General features: G+C 43.4%; 1 protein-coding gene across 1 annotated transcript in view; it reads right to left on the bottom strand.

Annotated features, from left to right (window-relative positions):
• The window catches only part of RIPOR2 (RHO family interacting cell polarization regulator 2), a 118,213-nt gene that overhangs the window by 21,513 nt on the left and 78,579 nt on the right, over positions 1 to 18,121 (bottom strand). The window contains exons 11-17 of the mRNA XM_056854164.1: positions 15,980 to 16,128; positions 13,071 to 13,200; positions 12,455 to 12,601; positions 10,772 to 11,461; positions 8,894 to 9,081; positions 4,527 to 4,695; positions 1,267 to 1,402 (exon numbers count right to left, since the gene is read on the bottom strand). Coding sequence (XP_056710142.1) covers positions 1,267 to 1,402; positions 4,527 to 4,695; positions 8,894 to 9,081; positions 10,772 to 11,461; positions 12,455 to 12,601; positions 13,071 to 13,200; positions 15,980 to 16,128 — 1,609 coding nt within the window. The remainder of the gene's footprint in view (positions 1 to 1,266; positions 1,403 to 4,526; positions 4,696 to 8,893; positions 9,082 to 10,771; positions 11,462 to 12,454; positions 12,602 to 13,070; positions 13,201 to 15,979; positions 16,129 to 18,121) is intronic.

Below are 18,121 nucleotides of genomic sequence, written 5' to 3'. Positions count from 1 at the left end.
TTCCAATAGCTGGCCCTGACCAGCAGTCACAGCATTCTGCACTAGCTGAACACACATCAAGGGTAGCCCCAGGTTGAGTGCACTGCAGTAGTCCAGTCTAGATGTAACTAAGGCATGGATCACTGTGGCTTGATCTGACTGACCCAGGAACAGGCATAGCTGACACCAGCTGAAGTTGGGCAAAAGCACTCTGAACCACTGGTTTTCTACACTAATTGCTGTGTCAAGTAGCACTCCCAAGCTGCAAAACCTGGCTTTTCAAGGGGAGTAAAAACAGAGGAAGGCACTGGCAAACCACCTCTGTTAGTCTCTAGCCATGAAAACACCGAAAGGGGTTGACATAAGTCGGCTGCAACTTGACGGCACTTCACACACACACAAAACCCCATCCAAGACAGGAGAGCTCTGAAGTCCCTGGTCTGCATTTCTACTAACCCAGACACCCCCTCTGTCTTGTCAGGATTAAGTCCATGCCGCTAGAAGGAAAAAAAATCTACATAGATAGCATTCCAACTATCGCTGAGCAACATGTATTACACCTAAAACAGCTCTCCCTGAAAGTGAGTTACAATGCCAACTTCCTTTAAGAGTCATAAGGAGTCACTTTTGCTTTTCAGAATAAAAAATACAAAAGGCATGAAATCCATGGGACATACATCTACTTATAAATTTAGTTTGCTTATGCCCTATATGTCCTCATAGCAGATGTTTATCCAACACTCTGTATATCCATGTTACACAGAATCTATGTATGTTGGTATAGGATTTGGATTCTTGAAACTTTCACATTTTAAAAAACCACAATCTTCTAGCCCTTAGTGTAGAAGAAATTGATTCTAAATGTATAAAATCATAGAATCATAGAGTTGGAAGGGACCACCAGGGTCATCAAGTCCAACCCTCTGCACAATGCAGGAAATTCACAACTACCTCCCCCCCACACCCCTAGTGACCAGAAGATGGCCAAGATGCCCTCCCTCTCATCATCTTCCTAAGGTCACAGAATCAGAATTGCTGACAGATGGCCATCTAACCTCTTCTTAAAAACCTCTATGGAAGGAGAGCTTACCACCTCCTGAGGAAGCCTGTTCCTGTATAAGAAATGTTAGTTAAATGCTATCTTTCACTGTGATGCCCAGAATTCATTTCAGTATTCAACATGTATGGTTTAAAAGCATATTTTAATACAGCATTTAAAGGGGACATGGTTAAGGAATATTTAAATATACAACCATATTTTCCATGGAAATTAATGCCATTTCTTACCTTCGGTTATAGGTCTGATGTTCCCCATATTCTCATTACTGATCTCTGCAAGACACTCAATCACTAGAATCTGTTGGGATAATTTATCTAGGAGGTTTCTTGTTACAAATGGAGTTTTGTTGGAGAATACAATTTGCTAAAAAAAAAAAGTAGAGCAAAATTATATTATATATACATGAGAAGCATGCACATGCACACACACACACACACCCCTATACATGGGGGGAGAGTATATGTGATAAAATAACTATGAATAAATCTGTTAAAATGTACTAACACGGAAGAATAGAAATTGAGCAAATAAGAGCTGTTGCAGCATAGTGGTTAGAAGTGATGGTCTAGGACCAAACAGACCCAGGTTCAAATCCCCAGTCTTCCCTGAAGCTTACTGGGAGGTTTTAGGTCGCAGTTTTTTTCTCAGCCTAACCCACTTCACAGTATTGGTGTGGGGATTAAATGGGGGGGACGGGACAATTTTTACTATTTGATCAATGGAATATGAAGAATTTGAGCTCTTGAACAATGGAGAAGAGTGAAAAAGGTGAAACTGACTTTTATGAAGATTATATCTGTGCTGTGCGAGTATGGTTACCAACTGCCTGGAGGAACAAAAATGTCCTGTCCCTTTTTATAGAGGCCTAACGGGATGTTGTAGATCAGGTGATGCTATTTACCTACTGTCAAGAAGCTGAGGCCTCTCAATTTCTTGGAGTGTGTTATTTCTTTGGTTCAGGCCTGGGAGGCCTATGAGTTTTGTGTTATTAGGATTTTGGAGCAGTAAAATAGTTACACTTTGAAAACTGCTTTTGGTGGAGGGAACAAGATGGGCCCCAGCTGGTGCTTGTTAAAGCCTTCTCTCCCCTATCTGGAATGCAAGGCCGTGCCTTGCCCTAGTAGTTAATCGGTCAGCCATCATGACAATGTCCAGGTGCAGGTAGTTCTGTAAGCTTCCTCACCTGAACACATCACTTAAGGAGTCAGCATTTCTGACCAAGCGATTAATTACCAGCTAAGTGCTTTCGTTTTCTCGATTGGTTTCTATGAGCTCATCCTTTTGAGAAAACGAATATAAGGACAGACCAACCCTAAACAAACTATGCATGCTTTGGGGTGCACAGCAGGAAGGCTGTGCTGGCTGCATCACAACCCATTTGATTTTGGCCCTACGGGGAAACTCTGGTCAACTTGACCTGCTTGGAGAAACCTTTTGGACAACCTTTTGAAACTTTTGAATGCTGGAAACATCTTTGGAACTTGGTAACTATAAACCTGATGCAAGAAACCTTTGCCAATCCTTTTGAATTAAAAAGGCTTTTGAATGTATTAATTAGCTAAGCTAAATAGTTTATTATTTTCTTGCTTAACACTTCATGACTTTTTCTTTCCTGTAAACCAGCTTGAATCTTATAAATAAATTGTTAGCCTTTAAATGGCTTGTGTGTGTGATTTTGGGATTCCAAGCCTAATTCTAAGTGCCTTGTTTGAGTGTAAAAACCACCTAACAAAAACCTAAGACATTTTTTGGAGTGTAATCTTTCCCTGGCAGGCTTCTACCTTGCAGGGTAAGCGTTACACTTAACTTTTGAAGCTTGCCAGGGTTTACTCTGGACCCTGTGCCTGGAGGCTTACTTTTGTTCCAGAATTGGTGGCAGCTACCGTTAAACTTGGGGTGAAAGCCTGGAGTTTAATGTTTTGGGAAACTTTTGACCAAACCAAAGCAGCCTCCAACTGGGGGAGACTGGTTGGAGCTCTTTGACACCCACATGACGTAAAAATCTTCAGCTGCCCATTTCCAAATATTAAACCTTTGTTAAAAGGACTGATTTTTTCTCCAGGCCTGTTGGCAACCCTGTGTGCAGGCTACTAAGGTTGGTGCAAGAACAGAGGTGTGCATCCAACCACACAGTTCCAAGGACTTAAGGGCCCAAGTCTTCAGAAGATGCAGCAGTGATTTCCACTGATTCCTCTCCCACTGCAGACCTCCACTTCATTTTATTTATTTATTTACAAGAGATCTATCCTGCCTTTTTGCCCAGTCAGGGCAACCAAGACGGCTCCCCCCACCCCGTGCAGTTCCTGATAGTCCACTGACCCTCAGGACTAAAATTTCAGGGGCTCAGGGTGCTGCAGAGGAAGCGGGAAGCAGGAAAATCCCACTCCGTGAGGTTCATTGATTGATGGATGCCAACATATTTCATAATGTAGTGTCTTTGGGGGGGGTGTCTCTCAATCTATGGTGATGTTTTGCACAAGTCCACTTCCCAACAAGTGGATTAAAGTAGAGTGTGTAGATGTAAGAAAATTTAATCCCATTGGATTTAGTGTGTTTGGTGACCCAAATCTCTATGAATTTCTCCTGGCACTTACATTATGGGCTTAATCCAGAGACAGTTAATTGCTCTTAAGTCCCATTGAAAATAGTGTAGAAATTTAGTAACTAACCTAATTCCCATTCTTTTCAATGGAATGTATGTCCAACTTACTCCAGGCTGGTCCTATTATATATTATAGGCTGCTACCACACGCTTGTATGATTTGCTAGCCTCCAAAGAACATAAGAAAGGCCATGCTGAATCAGACCAAGGCCCATCAAGTCCAGCAGTCTGTTCACACAGTGGCCAACCAGGTGCCTCTAGGAAGCCCACAAACAAGACAACTGCAGCAGCATTATCCTGCCTGTGTTTCACAGCACCTAATATAATAGGCATGCTCATCTGATCCTGGAGAGAGTAGGTATGGATCATGACTAGTATCCATCTTTACTAATAGCCATGAATAACTCTCCTCCATGAACATGAACATGAGTATTCATTTTTACTAGTAGCCATGGATTGTCCTATCCTCCATGAACATGTCTACTCCCTTCTTAAAGCCTTCCAAGTTGGCAACCATCACCACATCCTAGGGCAGGGAGTTCCACAATTTAACTATGCGTTGTGTGAAGAAATACTTCCTTTTGTCTGTTTTCAATCTCTCACCCTCCAGCTTCAGCAGATGACCCCGCATTCTAGTATTATGAGAGAGTCACAGTGAACCTGCCTTTGTCCCTTGTTGTGTATGCTTCAGGTGTTTATTCTTGCACTCATCTCTGGATGTCAGTACTACAAAATACCCATTCAGCACAGAAGAACACTGAGGTGTACAGCAGCACAAACAAGACGAACTTAAATGTGACAAAGAACAGACAAAATCCTATGTGCTGGATACAAACACGTGTCCAGCAATAATCTACTAAATACATATCTAGACAACAGTGTTACCTGAATGAGCTGTGTGCAATACTGCAAGTGCTTGACTATGATGAGATCAAGGCTTTCGTTCCCTGTGGTTAATGGAAGAGGGCTCCCAGCTACACTGGTACCAACTCCTGTGTCTTCTGTCAATGCTTCGCTGAGATGCCCTCTGGCTTCTGGATGTTCTGCCCTGTAACTGTTCAAGCCGGGAGGTAAGTGAGCAACCTGGTTTTCTTTTCATCTAGGTTTGACATGACTAACGTCATGCAAAAGAGGAATTGTTGAAAGCACCGATCTGTAACCAAACAGCCCTTGGCAGGCCAGAAACCTTTAATGAATGCATCGTATCTCAAATTGGCAGTGGGAGAAGGTAGTAAAAGCCAACTGTCTGCATTTAAAGAATATATTGCTTCCACAGTGGCCTACTTGTTTCTCTGAAACAATGCCTCTTTTGTGCAGAGTTCTCACTATGAAATCTTTGAAAATCATCCTTCATTAGAACTTGTTTTCTCCCCCACCTCCTAAGAAAATCTTGGACTGATCACAAAATGCTTTGCCAAGCTGTTTTGGATTTAACTGAATTATAGATTTGTGGTTTCAAAAGTTATACAATTAAGACCTAATCTGTCAGTGCTTTACCAGCACTTGATTAATTGCCAGCTGAAGAATCAAAAGGGAACTTGTGGGAGGAGAAGAGATGATGGTTTCTTCTGGTGTTTAAGACACACCAAGAAAAACCCAAACAAGTTTAACCTTTCTTTTTTATAAAGGTAAAGGTCCCCTGTGCAAGCACCCAGTCATTCCTGACCCATGGGGTGACGTCACATCCTGACGTTTACTAGGCAGACTTTGTTTGCGGGGTGGTTTGCCAGCGCCTTCCCCAGTCATTTTCCCTTTACCTCCAGCAAGCTGAGTACTCATTTTACCAACCTCGGAAGGATGGAAGACTGAGTCAACCTTGAGCCGGCTACCTGAAACCAACTTCTGTTGGGATCGAACTCAGGTCGTGAGCAGAGCTTGGACTGCAGTACTGCAGCTTACCACTCTGCGTCACGCCTTTTTTATAGGACAATGCAAATCTCACTGCTCAAATAGTTTGTTCAGTGTTTACAGTGAAACACGGGTTGCAGAACATTTGAGAAGAGCATCTGTGCTTGTAACTAACAGATGTTGCAATGTAATAGTTTTGAACATTTCAAATCAGCCGCACGGATATTATCAGACTCTCGGGATCTTCATCAGGTCTGTTACTCCTTCTGCTAAGGAGTTTTCACCAGGCTTGGCTCTGCGTAGACCAGAATCATTGCTATTGAATTTTCTGGGTGCAAGGTCACACCTCTAATCTAATAGTAACTTCAGGAACAAGGATCACAGAGAAAAGCTGCAGCTCTGTGATGACACAATGGTACTCATTTTATACCAGCGTGGTGTAGTGGTTAAGAGAGGTGGTTTGGAGCGGTGGACTCTGATCTGGAGAACCGGGTTTGATTCCCACTCCTCCACATGAGCGGTAGAGGCTAATCTGGTGAACTGGGTTGGTTCCCCCACTCCTACACATAAAGCCAGCTGGGTGACCTTGGGCTAGTCACAGCTCTCTTAGTGCTCTCTCGGCCCCACCTACCTCACAGGGTGTCTGTTGTGGGGAGGGGAAGGGAAGGTGATTCCAAGCCGATCTGATTCTTCCTTAAGTGGTAGAGAAAGTCGGCATATAAAAACCAACTCTTCTTCTTCAGATGTAAAGGCAGCAGCTCCTATATATGAACAACTGGGGCATTATCCCCATAATTAATCTATTTCTGCATTCCAGGGCTTGAGTGAGGTGCTCAGACATTCATGTCTTAGCCAGGGTTGTACAACAGAATTATGATGATATTCTTAATTACATGCCCAATTAACTCTTCTCTCCACATAAACAACGCCTCTGCAGTGCAACTTCCTACTGCATTCAAGGGATGCATTAGAGCAGTGGTCCTCAGCATGGTACCTTGACACCCATCTGTGGATTTCCTGGTGCCCAGTTGTTTCCCCCCCAAAGCATCTCTTCCCCAAAGCCAACAGCCAGTCCTGGCTTTCCTTCATCTCACTGGAGCAGGAGGTGCTTCAGCAGGTACCTGGAGGCATCACCTTTATCTCTGCAGGAAGCATCCATTCAGAAATAGCTGGCCCCATAGAAGAAGTAGAAGAAGAGTGGGTTTTTATATGCCAACTTTCTCTACCTTTAAAAAGTCTCAAAGCAGCTTACAATCACCTTCCCTTCCCCTCCTCACAACAGACACCTTTGAGGTAGGTGGGACTGAGAGAGTTCTGAGAGAACTGTGACTAGACCAAGGTCACCCAGCAGGCTTCATGTAGAGGAGTGGGAAATCAAACCCAGTTCTCCAGATGTGAGTCCACCACTCTTAACCACTGCACCACACTGGCTCTTAGCCAAGAGGTTCCCAACCTTTTTGAAATTGCACATATGGCAGCTCTATTGTGACTGGTCTGATCTTCTATATCAGGCATTTTGTGGTGGTGGTGTTGGCATGCAATGATGCCCTTTTCTCAGAATTCCTGAAGTGCCCACAGGCTCAACAACGTTGGGAACCTCCGGTTAAGAGAAAATAAGGGTTGCTCAATATGGAACTGCTCTGTAGACAAAAAGAAGAGAGGGACTATAGTTGTTGTTGGAAATCCACTTCTTGACTTCCAGCTTTGGTCAGCTTTGAGGCAGAAGCAGGCGAGGTGGAAATCTCTCCTGATGCCGACAGTACCTCCTCCTCCACTACCTTCTCCTGATGCCGACACTATCTTCTCATCCCTGCTCCAGAATGACAAAGCTGGAGCAACTACTATGTCCTCAAAAATACCACAGTTTATTTTCAACAAAAACAGCACTGATGCGCATTTTTATTCCACTCCTCCTCCAAGGGAGTCAGGACAGTTCTCCCCTCCATCATTTTGACCTCACAATAACCCTGGGAGGTAGGTAAGGCAGAGAAAGAATGACTGTCCCAAGGTCACCCAGGGAGACTCATGCCTGTGTGGGGATTTCAACCTGTGGCCTTTTATGCAGGGATGCTTCCCCGCGGTCACCCCTACCGACTGCTTCGGGGCCTCTTTTTGATGATTCCTTTTGATGATTCCTTTTCTGACTGTCAGAGGTTGCCTCTCTCTCCCCCCGCGCATTTTGCCCATGTTTTCTGGATGCTGTTTTAGCCAAAATCTGGAAAATCCGGGGGGGGATGCACGGGGAAGCGAGGCGACCTTTGATGGTAGGAAAAGGCACGCATAATCAAAAGGAAGCCCCAAAGCAGTCGGGGGGGGGGGTGACCGCGGGGAAACGTCCCTGCATAAAAGGCCAGAGTCCCCCTCCCCTCCACCCTGTCCAACACTCTAATCATTGCATTACAAGAGCTCTCTTGCTGCCCCGGTGCTTCTCCAGATCATGACCAAGAAATCCCACCTGAAAGCAATTTTTCACTTTTTAAAATGTTTTGAAGTGTGACTTAGAGACTTCTTGGTGATGCAGCAAAGAATATTCAGGCAATGCCAATTAATTCTCAGATCTCCATTTACAGTCCTCAAACCTCTCCCAAACCCTCATGCTCCAGTAAAGTATACATGTCCTGCTCCTAAGCGTGGGTCCTGATCCCTGGCGACATCATTATTCCTTGAGCCATGAGAGTCTATCTGGATATTTATTTATTTATTATTACATTTATACCCCGCCCTCCCCGGCACTGCCAGGCTCAGGGCAGCTTCTAACAGGTAGAGTGATACACATAAAATTCACAACTATAGCAACATTAAAACATACAGTAAAAGCTTAAAACCGCAGTTAACAAGATGGCACCCTATCTCAATGGCCAGCTCCTATGAATGTCCTCGCTGAGGAGATTTGCCAAGGTGTTCATCAGGCGGCCAATCACCTCCAAGGCCCACCGGCCTAAGCCGGGGAAGACACCAACAACGGGGATGGAGAAAGGAAAACAGGAAAGGGTAGGAAAAGGTAGGAAGGGTGGGAAAAGGGAAGGAGAGGGGAGGCAAGAAAAGGGCAAAGGGGGCAGGGAGGCCAGCCAATCCATGTACCATCGCTGCCCTCAACCATATGCCTGGCAGAACATTTCCATCTTACTTGCCATGCAGAACTGAATTAGGTCCCTTAGGGCATGGGTCTCATTAGACAGAGAGTTCCACCATGCTGGGGTCAGAGCTGAGAAGGCCCTAGTCCTAGTCGTGGACAGCCAGATGGTTGTAGGGCCAGCGACCACCAGCAAGTTGTCCTCAGCCTAGCACAATGCTCTCTGGGGAGTGTAATGGGAGAGACGGTCCCACAGATATGCTGGTCTCCGACTATTTGACAACTAGTGCAGGAGCCTGACCTAAAGAGTAGAAAATATTGACCTTCTTACCTGTTTCTCTCAGTCTCGGAGTCTGAGAAGACAGAGTCAGACCCTCGGCCCCTGCCACTGCAAAGCTCCTCCGTGCCGCCCTCGTCCTCATCGAAGTCCGAGGTGTTCAGGAAATCAAAGCTTTCCAAAGCGCTTTCGACGGTTAGGCTTAAACTGGACGACCTGCTGTGGTTCACTGCTGGCCTGCACTGCAACACCAAAGGGAAAATGAATGCACAAAGACAGAAAAACCGAGAACAGCGGCAACCGTTATGTGTAAAACCTTTCCGCCTAAATTATTTTCATATTAATAAGAAATAGGTGGACACTGGAATTAATTAGCTGTATTTGCCTGCATTACTGTGGCTTACATGCAAGTTTATTTGCTAGTTTTTAGGGTCTTTACTTTAGTTGCTGTGACTTACAGAGCATTATTCAATGGAGAGCAACAGGTAACAGCTGCAGGGAAATTAGGGAGACACTAAATTAGTTAGGAATGAAGCCTCCTAATGAAGGATCTACCCAGCTCTATTTTTCACGGCACTGAAGAAGAAGAGTTGGTTTTTATACCCCAGTTTTCTCTACCTTTTAAGGAGTCTCAAACTGGCTTACAATCACCTTCCCTTCCCCTCCCCACAACAGGAACCATGTGAGGTAGGTGGGGCTGGGAGAGTTCAGAGAGAACTGTGACTAGCCCAAGGTCACCCAGCAGGCTTCATGTGGAGGAGTGGGTAATCAAACCCAGGTTCTCCAGATTACAGTCCACCGCTCATGTGGAGGAGTGGGAGAATCAAAACAAACACAGGGAAGAGAGAACTGTGACTGGCCCAAGGTCACCCAGCAGACGTCATGTGGAGGAGTGGGGAATCAAACCCGGTTCTCCAGATTACAGTCCACCGCTCTTAACCACTACACCATGCTGGCTTTTGAGTTTAGTAGTGGCTTTTGAGTTTAATCCTGAGTTCAGTTTTGGATAGCAGCTTTTGGAGTTGAGTTCAGTTTAGCAGTGAGAGGAGGAGAACTGGCAAAAACCACCTCCTATCTTGCTGGTGAAAAATGACTTTTAGATTCAGCCTATTATTCTTTGGAGGAGGGAATCTTAATCTTTTTACGGTCGTGCCATAAGCATGAAACACATTTTCATATGGAAAAGCTCCAAATAAATCCCAACTTAAATTTTTGTGTTTTAAATCTACAATTAATATTACTAATTTATTACCTTTGGAATCAAATATGGTGAGGGAAGGTAGGAAATGCAAAGCCACTAGATGAAATATAAAAAAAGAATAAGGGTAGTTAAAACCACTCCTTTTCTGTTCAAATTAAAGTATGCCTTTAACTGTACACTGCAGAGTTACTAAAACTTCTTATGGTCATTCATTTTTGATCTGACTGTTAGTACTTGCCAGGTAAATCCCAGAGCCATTATTACATACATCAATTTTGTAACAGAAATTTATCTCTAAATGTTGCTCTGATGAGTTACTATAGAGACTGCAGGTGTCTTACAGTGCTATCCTAAGCAGAGTTATATCCTTCCAGTCACTTCAATCAATTTAGAAAGGTACAAGGGGAACCCGCAAGGACTTGCGGGAGGCATCTAATTTCCTCCCACCCCATTATTTCCTCTTTCCCTTTCCTGAAAGCCAGATAGAAATAAAAGGGTTGCACCAGTCACAGGAGATAAAAAATAAGGCCAAGGCCGATGGTGCAAAATAGGTGGACTGTATTCACCCAGTGTTAATGTATAGTGTACATGTGTCCCCCCCCCCACACACACACACTGTAAGTAATTTTAGGTAACTGTGGTTTGGGTAAGGGAGTCTATATTGTGCTCAATTGTTGCTGGTGCATGGGATTAAACATTCAGGGTTTTTTAAAATCGGAAGGTGAACTTACTTTTAGAATTTCATCCAGGTGTGTTATTTCTTGATCCAAATCCTGAAATTCTTTAAATTGTTCTTTATGAGGCTCAAGTGCCAGAAGCAGCCCCTGAAATGCTTCTTCTAGGCTTCCATCGACACAAGATTTATAGCCTTCGGATTCTCCGCTTATCGATCCTTCACAATGCAGCTTTTCTGGTGTTGCTGGACCTTCTCCTGAAGTGAGTCTTTTTACAAGCTGCTTGGTGATATTGCCTTCAAAAGTATCCAGTTCCACAGGTTTGAGCTCTGATAGCTCGTCCGTGTCCTGCAGAAGAGATACTGGGGGACTGTTATCTAGGAAAAGGTTGTTGCTTCTGGAAACTGGCGATGTTTGGCAAACTTCAGAATCTATATTTGAAATATTTTTCCCTTCACTAACTGGCATAGGTTCTTGTGGCTTTAAGTCCTTAGATTCGGGAGTGGAGTCCACTGATGAGCTGGTACTGATATTATCCATGGCGTGGGTTTTTGAGGACCGCTGCCCATTATGTTCTGGCGGCGTCACCGTAATTTCAGGATTAAAATTATCCACGGCAGAAGAGGAACCAATTGAACTGGATGACTGTGAGCAATGTCCATTGGAAATATCATTGAAGCAGAAAGACATTGGCCTTTGATCGACTTCTTTTGTCCCGTTTTCAAAGACATCATCGTGTAAATTTGACTGCAAATACAACAAGAACTGTTAAAGATAAAAAGCAAAGTGTCTTTCCACAGAATATTAAAGCCAGCTCCCAACATAATTAATTTTTAAGCTGCTACTGACAGAAAATGGAAGTTAAAATCAGGTCTCTCTGGAGTTGCAACAGAAATTCGCCTTTTATTACGCTGCTTTCAAAAGTCACAGAATAACAAAAGGGAAATATCAGAATGGAACCAGCATTAGAATAGGAAAGACAAGTCTTGGGCTGAAAAGGCACTACAAATTCACTTAACACTTCATGCACAAAGAGAACCCAGAAAGATCTTGTATTTTGCTGACCAAATGTCATCTTCTAGAAAATAAGTGTGTGGAAAAGAGTATATACCAACTGAACATTGTGTTGTGACCTCATGGATATTGCTCTATGTTGGCAAATACTCCAGAACAAATACCTAGGATCTAAAGTGTTCCTTATAGTTCCTTGTATCCAAATTTAGTGTGGAAGTTACTGAACACGCTTTTGAAATTTCAAACATGATAATGCAAGAGAAAATTAAGCAGCTTTATATACCATTAAGATCAAGGAGACTAAAGTGCGAAATATGACGAGATTACACCCAATTTATTTTATTATATGTCTATACTGACTATGAACCAAATTGGTTTCTATTTTAAGTCATTTTTTAAAAAATGATGGAAATATATCTTGAAAAGAATATTCAGGCTATCAGCCAAAAGAACTTAGTACTGATAAAGAGCTTAGTATTTGACCTGTTATATTTGACCTTAGTATTTGGCATGAAAGTTTTCAAACTAATGCCAAGAACTTCATTATAATAATTGGTAATGCCCAACTTGGACCTATAGCAATAACTCAACAAATTCCGTCAACACTCAGTCAGCAAACGAGATATCTCTACTGAGGTCTGCAGCATGCAAGAAAATAGAGGACTGCTTGAGCAATGGAAAAAAAGATCATTCAGTGCAAAGGGTGCTCCCGCCGTCCAGACTCACATATCGTTCTAGCCCTGCTCTAGGCCTCAGTCTGAGAGATGGCAGGTCACTAAAGGAGCGACTGCGACGCAGCTTGTCAAAGAAAGTGTCCTGGAGAGCATCTACAATGGAAAACTGGAGCCTGTCTTGTGGAGGATGTAGCCATTTCTTCAACAGTCAAGGTGAAAAGGGGGCAGTTAGTTGACTAATGGTATAATCGTAAGAACACGTGCCCTGGGAGTAGCCCCCTTTGAACAGACCCCAGAAGGAGTCTTAGTAGACCTGCTTATGAATGTGCCCTAGAGCACTTTTCATATGTGATTGTACAATACGTAGCTCAAAATGGCCCCAGGATTTTACAATCCTATGGTAGAATTTACAAAGATGTTACAGTAATTCAGGCAATAAGGAAAGCAGGGAAGAGTTAACTAACATATGCATAGTTAACGGGAAAAGGGATTTTAACAGCAATTGTTAAGAGGTAATGTTACAGACATGTTTGTCATCCCAAAAAAGTTTGGAAGGACGTCAAAATTTAATTACCATACTTTTAAAAATGGTGCAACTTCCCCTCAAAAACACATTAACTGTATGACGATTTTTTAAAATATATATGAAATGGCCACATTCAACTTACAAAGAATGAGTGGTCCTTGAAAGTCGGTGTTTCTGGAGTGCCTTGACTATACATGGACATCCTTCTCTGGAGAGCAGATGCTTTGTTCGCGCTGCTTGTAGATGGGGTCATGTCCTCGACATCAAACGGGCTGCAAAAGAACAAGCTTCTCATTAGACAGAATTACCATTACAAGGACCACTTTTTTTCCTTTTCATTTTAGCCTATTAAAGCAGAGGGGCATCCAGATTCTTCCTAGTGAGGTTTCACAACCTCTAGCAACACATTCCTAGGACTGTGAAGAAGAAGAAGATAAAGAAGAAGAGGAGGAGGAGGAGGAGTTGGTTTTTATATGCTGACTTTCTCTACCACTTAAGGGAGAATCAAACCGGCTTACAATCACCTTCCCTTCCCCTCCCCACAACAGACACCCTGTGAAGTAGGTGGGGCGGAGAGAGCTGTGACTAGCCCAAGGTCACCAGCTTGCTTCATGTGAAGGAATCAAACCCGGTTCTCCAGATCAGAGTCCACCACTCCAAACCACCACTCTTAACTACTACACCACAGGGGTCAGAATGCCAAGGGTTGAGGTGAAGTTATGGGAGTCAGAATGCCGAGCGTCAGTAGCTCTATGAGTTCAAAGACAGTGGTTTAATTTCCACCGCGGAGAATTTCTCCAGTGCATCCCACTGCCTTTTCATTCAGTCACAAGCCTCTGGGATGCAACAGGGACATTTTTGGGGGGGGGGTGGGATGCAGGTAGAACATTGCCTCAAGTAGGATATGCAGTGGTGTATATGCAGTGGTGGCATATACATTTTCTAAATAAATTAAAACTGTGTGAGGAACAAAGGGTTAAGCTCTGAGAAAAACAAGTGGATGGAGTCAAGGAGCTCACTCTCTCAGCTCTGAGGGAAAGAAAGGGATTCTGAGATTGGTAACCTGCGAGAGAAGAAGTGTGTTTGACTCTGAGAACCTAAGGGTTCTGTATAGCCTATGCTGGTGGAGAACAAATCCTGTGGAGTGGCAGGAGGAGATAGGGAGGAAAAGGGCCCTTTCTCAAGACACTAAGAGGGAATAGGCTTGGAAGGAGCTATTTCAATTACAGGTTGTTGTTTTAGATATAACTGTTCTAGATATGACTGAATTGTGCATCTCTGGCCTATGACTGTAGTTAAATTATTTTGAGTAGATCATCTCTAGCTATCAAACACAAAAAGGCTTTATTCGAAAGTATGACCAGCCTTTATGAATGAACTGAGAGCGCCAGTGAAAATGACAGTAATAAGAGTTATTTTCTCTGGCCCCAATCAAGGGCTTTTCTTCTGAGCTGGGGAGGGGGAGTTCTGATATATCAATTATTCATCCATTTAGAGGATCCACTACCAAGCCTCAAATCGAAAACAGCCTGTTTTGGATGGGATTGTTGCACAGCAGTATTGGATGCCATCTTCTGACATTTGTGCGTTCCTACAATTAGCCTGGCACTGACTGTTCAAGAAGTTTGCAATCCAATATTTTATTTTATTTCATGAGGCATTTTAGGTATATAAAAAGGATATTCTCTCTGTCTCGTACATAACATGACGTAGTTCGACATAAGATGATCTTACTAAATCTTCCAGTTTAATACATACATTCGAACTCTGAACGGAAATGGCAAAGTCTATGCCTCTTGCATTACTCTGCCTTTGGACCCCATTGTCAACCATTTTTTTTCTCTGTGCCCAACTGGAGACAATATTTTCTGCACCCTGGGGGGTAGCTCAGTGGCAGAGCACCTGCTTTATGTGCAGAAGAGCTAATTTTTATCCCTGGCATCACAGTTAAAAGGATCACATAGCAGATGAAAACCCTTTTCCTGAGTCCCTAGTCAGAACAGACAACACTTCACAGACCAACAGTCTGACTCAGTAGAAGGCAGCTTCAGATGTTCACACGACAAAGTTGCCTCTAGTCCACAAAAGCTTATGACATGATAAATTTGTTCGTCTTCAAGGTGCCGGGCAGCCGATTCCTGAAGGAGGCCCCCGAAATACCTTTGGAGTGGGCTTGACCCCATGCTGGCGTAGGTTCCACCTTATCACGGAATAAGGTGGCACCTATGCCGGAGTGGGGGCAAACATGCCAGCATCCAGGCCCACCACCAGTGCAGCCACGCTGGCAGGGTTTTTCCAGAAGGGAAAGCCTTGCCAGCGTGGAGGGGGGGGCATTCCCAGGGGGTGAGGCTGCCTTTAGGCAGCTTCCACAGCCATTTCGCCCTGGGAACGCCCCCTTGAGCGGCAGTGGGACCTTTCCCCCCTTTTTCTTTTTTTAAATTTTTAAAAAACGGTTTTATTGTGTCCACGGCAACCAGGAAGCCTCTGAGGAGGCGGTTCAGTTCCACGGCTCCCAGCCGCTGTGGATCTATCCCCTCCCTTCAGGACTGCGCTCAAAGACTTTTTTTTTAATTGTAAGAGATTAACACAACACACTCTCTTAGATTTGAAATGACAGTGGCCATTTATGCAGGGTCGATTCTGCTCCTCACTCAATGCTGATTTTTAAAATCTGACCTTTAAAATGACTATTCATAACGGTCTTGATGCAAGAGGAGAAAGTCAAACAAATTCCACCTCCTCCCACTCGCCTGCTCCTTCGTTTGCATGGCCATTAGCAATAGTCATTTGCATAGCTAAGCCGTGGCTGGGATTCTTCATGCTTCGTTCAGTGAATGCTTCAATGCGGGGGCGGAGCAAATACAAAAGGTTGCGTTAAAGGGGCTCTTAAGAAATGTGAAGCAGGTATGCGCCGGCTTTGCAGTGACGTCTGGAATGATGGTTCAGAGTGAAGAAATAAAAAAAATATTGCAGGGCACATCAGCCTGGAACGCGCTGCTAATTACCAAGCATAAATGGCCAGTGACACATCGAGAGAATTACTTTACTTACTGCCAAGTGATTTCCAGGTTCAGCTTTATCGTACCGAGGTCATTAATGTCCACAGCGACAACCTGAGGCTGAGCAGCAAACAAATCTTTCGTTTCACAGGTGACACTTCCCACCAGAATGTGAGTAGCAAGGCCTTTAACTTCTGTGACCTGGGGGGAGGGAAAAAGAACAAGTGTTAATAAGTAGGAATGGAATAATTATATTTTAGCAGTACATTAGTTCAAGAGTATTGCTCAGAGGCAGGTGTTCTTGCTACATGGCAACATCACACCTTTCTGAAGTGGAAGAATAAAATCAGCACTTGCACTTTAAGTTGAGGCATAAAGGTAAGAAAAATGCCTAGAAAGGGACACTTCCCACATTTCTACCATTCCACAGAATGTGCCAAACAGGATTGTTCCTGTCGGCATTTTTTGAAAGTGGATAGGGTTGTAGGTTTAATGTCAGAGCAAAAAATGTAGGCGGCTTTATTGAATTGCTTATTGTATGTATTACACTGTTTTTGTTGCATTGTTTTCTAAAATTCTGTAATCCGTCTTGAGTCTCAACAGTGTATAAAAGAAGTAAATAAATGAAATTGTCTTGTCTGTTATGCTGACTGAGAGGAAGCCAGTTTGGATTGAGATGTTGTACCTTTTGGGGCAGATGCAGGGCTGATTTTAGCATGTCTTGTTTTTTCTAAGGTATGTGCCTATTCTTCAGCCTCCACTATAAAGTTTCTTTCCCCCTTCTTTCCTCAGATAGAGGAAAAGTTTGATCTCCTTCCCTTCCCCCTCTTCAGTAAATTGGAAATCCATGTATAATGACAACTAATGTGTTTGTATATCAACTGTGCAGTTGTGTCCTCATTTAGCATTTGGGCTATAAAACAGCTTAAGACTTGGCACAAAACTAGACAAGCCACCACAGATCCACCATCAGGCTGCCAGAAATCCTGGTTCTTATTCACTGGCGAACTTGCTAATTAAATAGACCATTATCAATCCAAACGCACCAGGGCAAGGGAAATAAATCTTTATGCATTATAAAGATAAAGATGTGGAACAAATTAATTGCATATTCTAACGTAAGCAGGAAAAAAAATGTAAGACAGGCTCTCAGCATAGTCCTGTAATTCAGAAATGCTCTGATTTGCCAGTTTCTCCTTCATAGTTGGGATTTTCTGCAAATCTGACCAGTCTAAATCTCTACCTCCAACTAAGAATGATTCATTTGGTATTAATTTTAAATCACTAATACTACTGTTTAACATATATTTAGAGATGCAAGCTTGGATACAAAGGAGCACTGAGTCTTTCTGCGTGTGCATCAGTACTTTGGGATGTTTAGCTTAGAAAGAAAGCAGTTAAGGGGAGATATGAAAGTGGTTTATAAAATTATGCATGGCATGGAGAAAGTGGACAGGGAGAAGCTTTTCTCCCTCTCTCATAATACCAGAATGTGGGGTCATCTGCTGAAGCTGGAGGGTGAGAGATTCAAAACAAGGAAGCATTTTTTCACACAATGAATAGTTAAATTGTGGAACTCCCTGCCCTAGGATGTGGTGATGGTTGCCAACGTGGAAGGCTTTAAGAAGGGAGTAGACATGTTCATGGAGGATAGGACAATCCATGGCTACTAGTAAAAATGAATACTCTTCATGATGCATGCCTATTCTTTACAGTATATGAGGAGCAAGTCTATTATATCAGCTGCTTTGGAAAACAGGCAGGATGCTGCTGCAGTCGTCTTGTTTGGGGGCTTGCTAGAGGCACCTGGTTGGCCACTGTGTGAACAGACTGCTGGACTTGATGGGCCTTGGTATGATCCAGCATGGCTTTTCTTATGTTCTTATGTACTTACTGAGCTTCTTCTTTCCCACACCAACTCCCTGTACTGCCAGTGTATTATGTACAATCCTCCAGTGCAGCATCTAACACTGTGCTGGCATTGCAACTAGAAGCAACAACTGGAACATCCTATGAGTATGTGGAAATGCTCTAGTTCTCCTCATGAGGTTCTCTGGATCCTAGCCATAATAAATAGCCACAAGAATCAAGGGGAGGATGAAAGGGATGTGCATCTGAGATATTCATAAAGTTGGATATCTCACTGAAATTGACTTATCCTCCAAGGGCTAGCTTCATATGGTTGAAAAATCAT

Source organism: Euleptes europaea, chromosome 8 (genome assembly GCF_029931775.1).
Source record: "Euleptes europaea isolate rEulEur1 chromosome 8, rEulEur1.hap1, whole genome shotgun sequence".
Taxonomy (NCBI): Eukaryota; Metazoa; Chordata; class Lepidosauria; order Squamata; family Sphaerodactylidae; genus Euleptes; species Euleptes europaea.
Note: the sequence above shows the minus strand (reverse complement) of the source record. Positions and strands in the feature narration are given on the sequence as shown.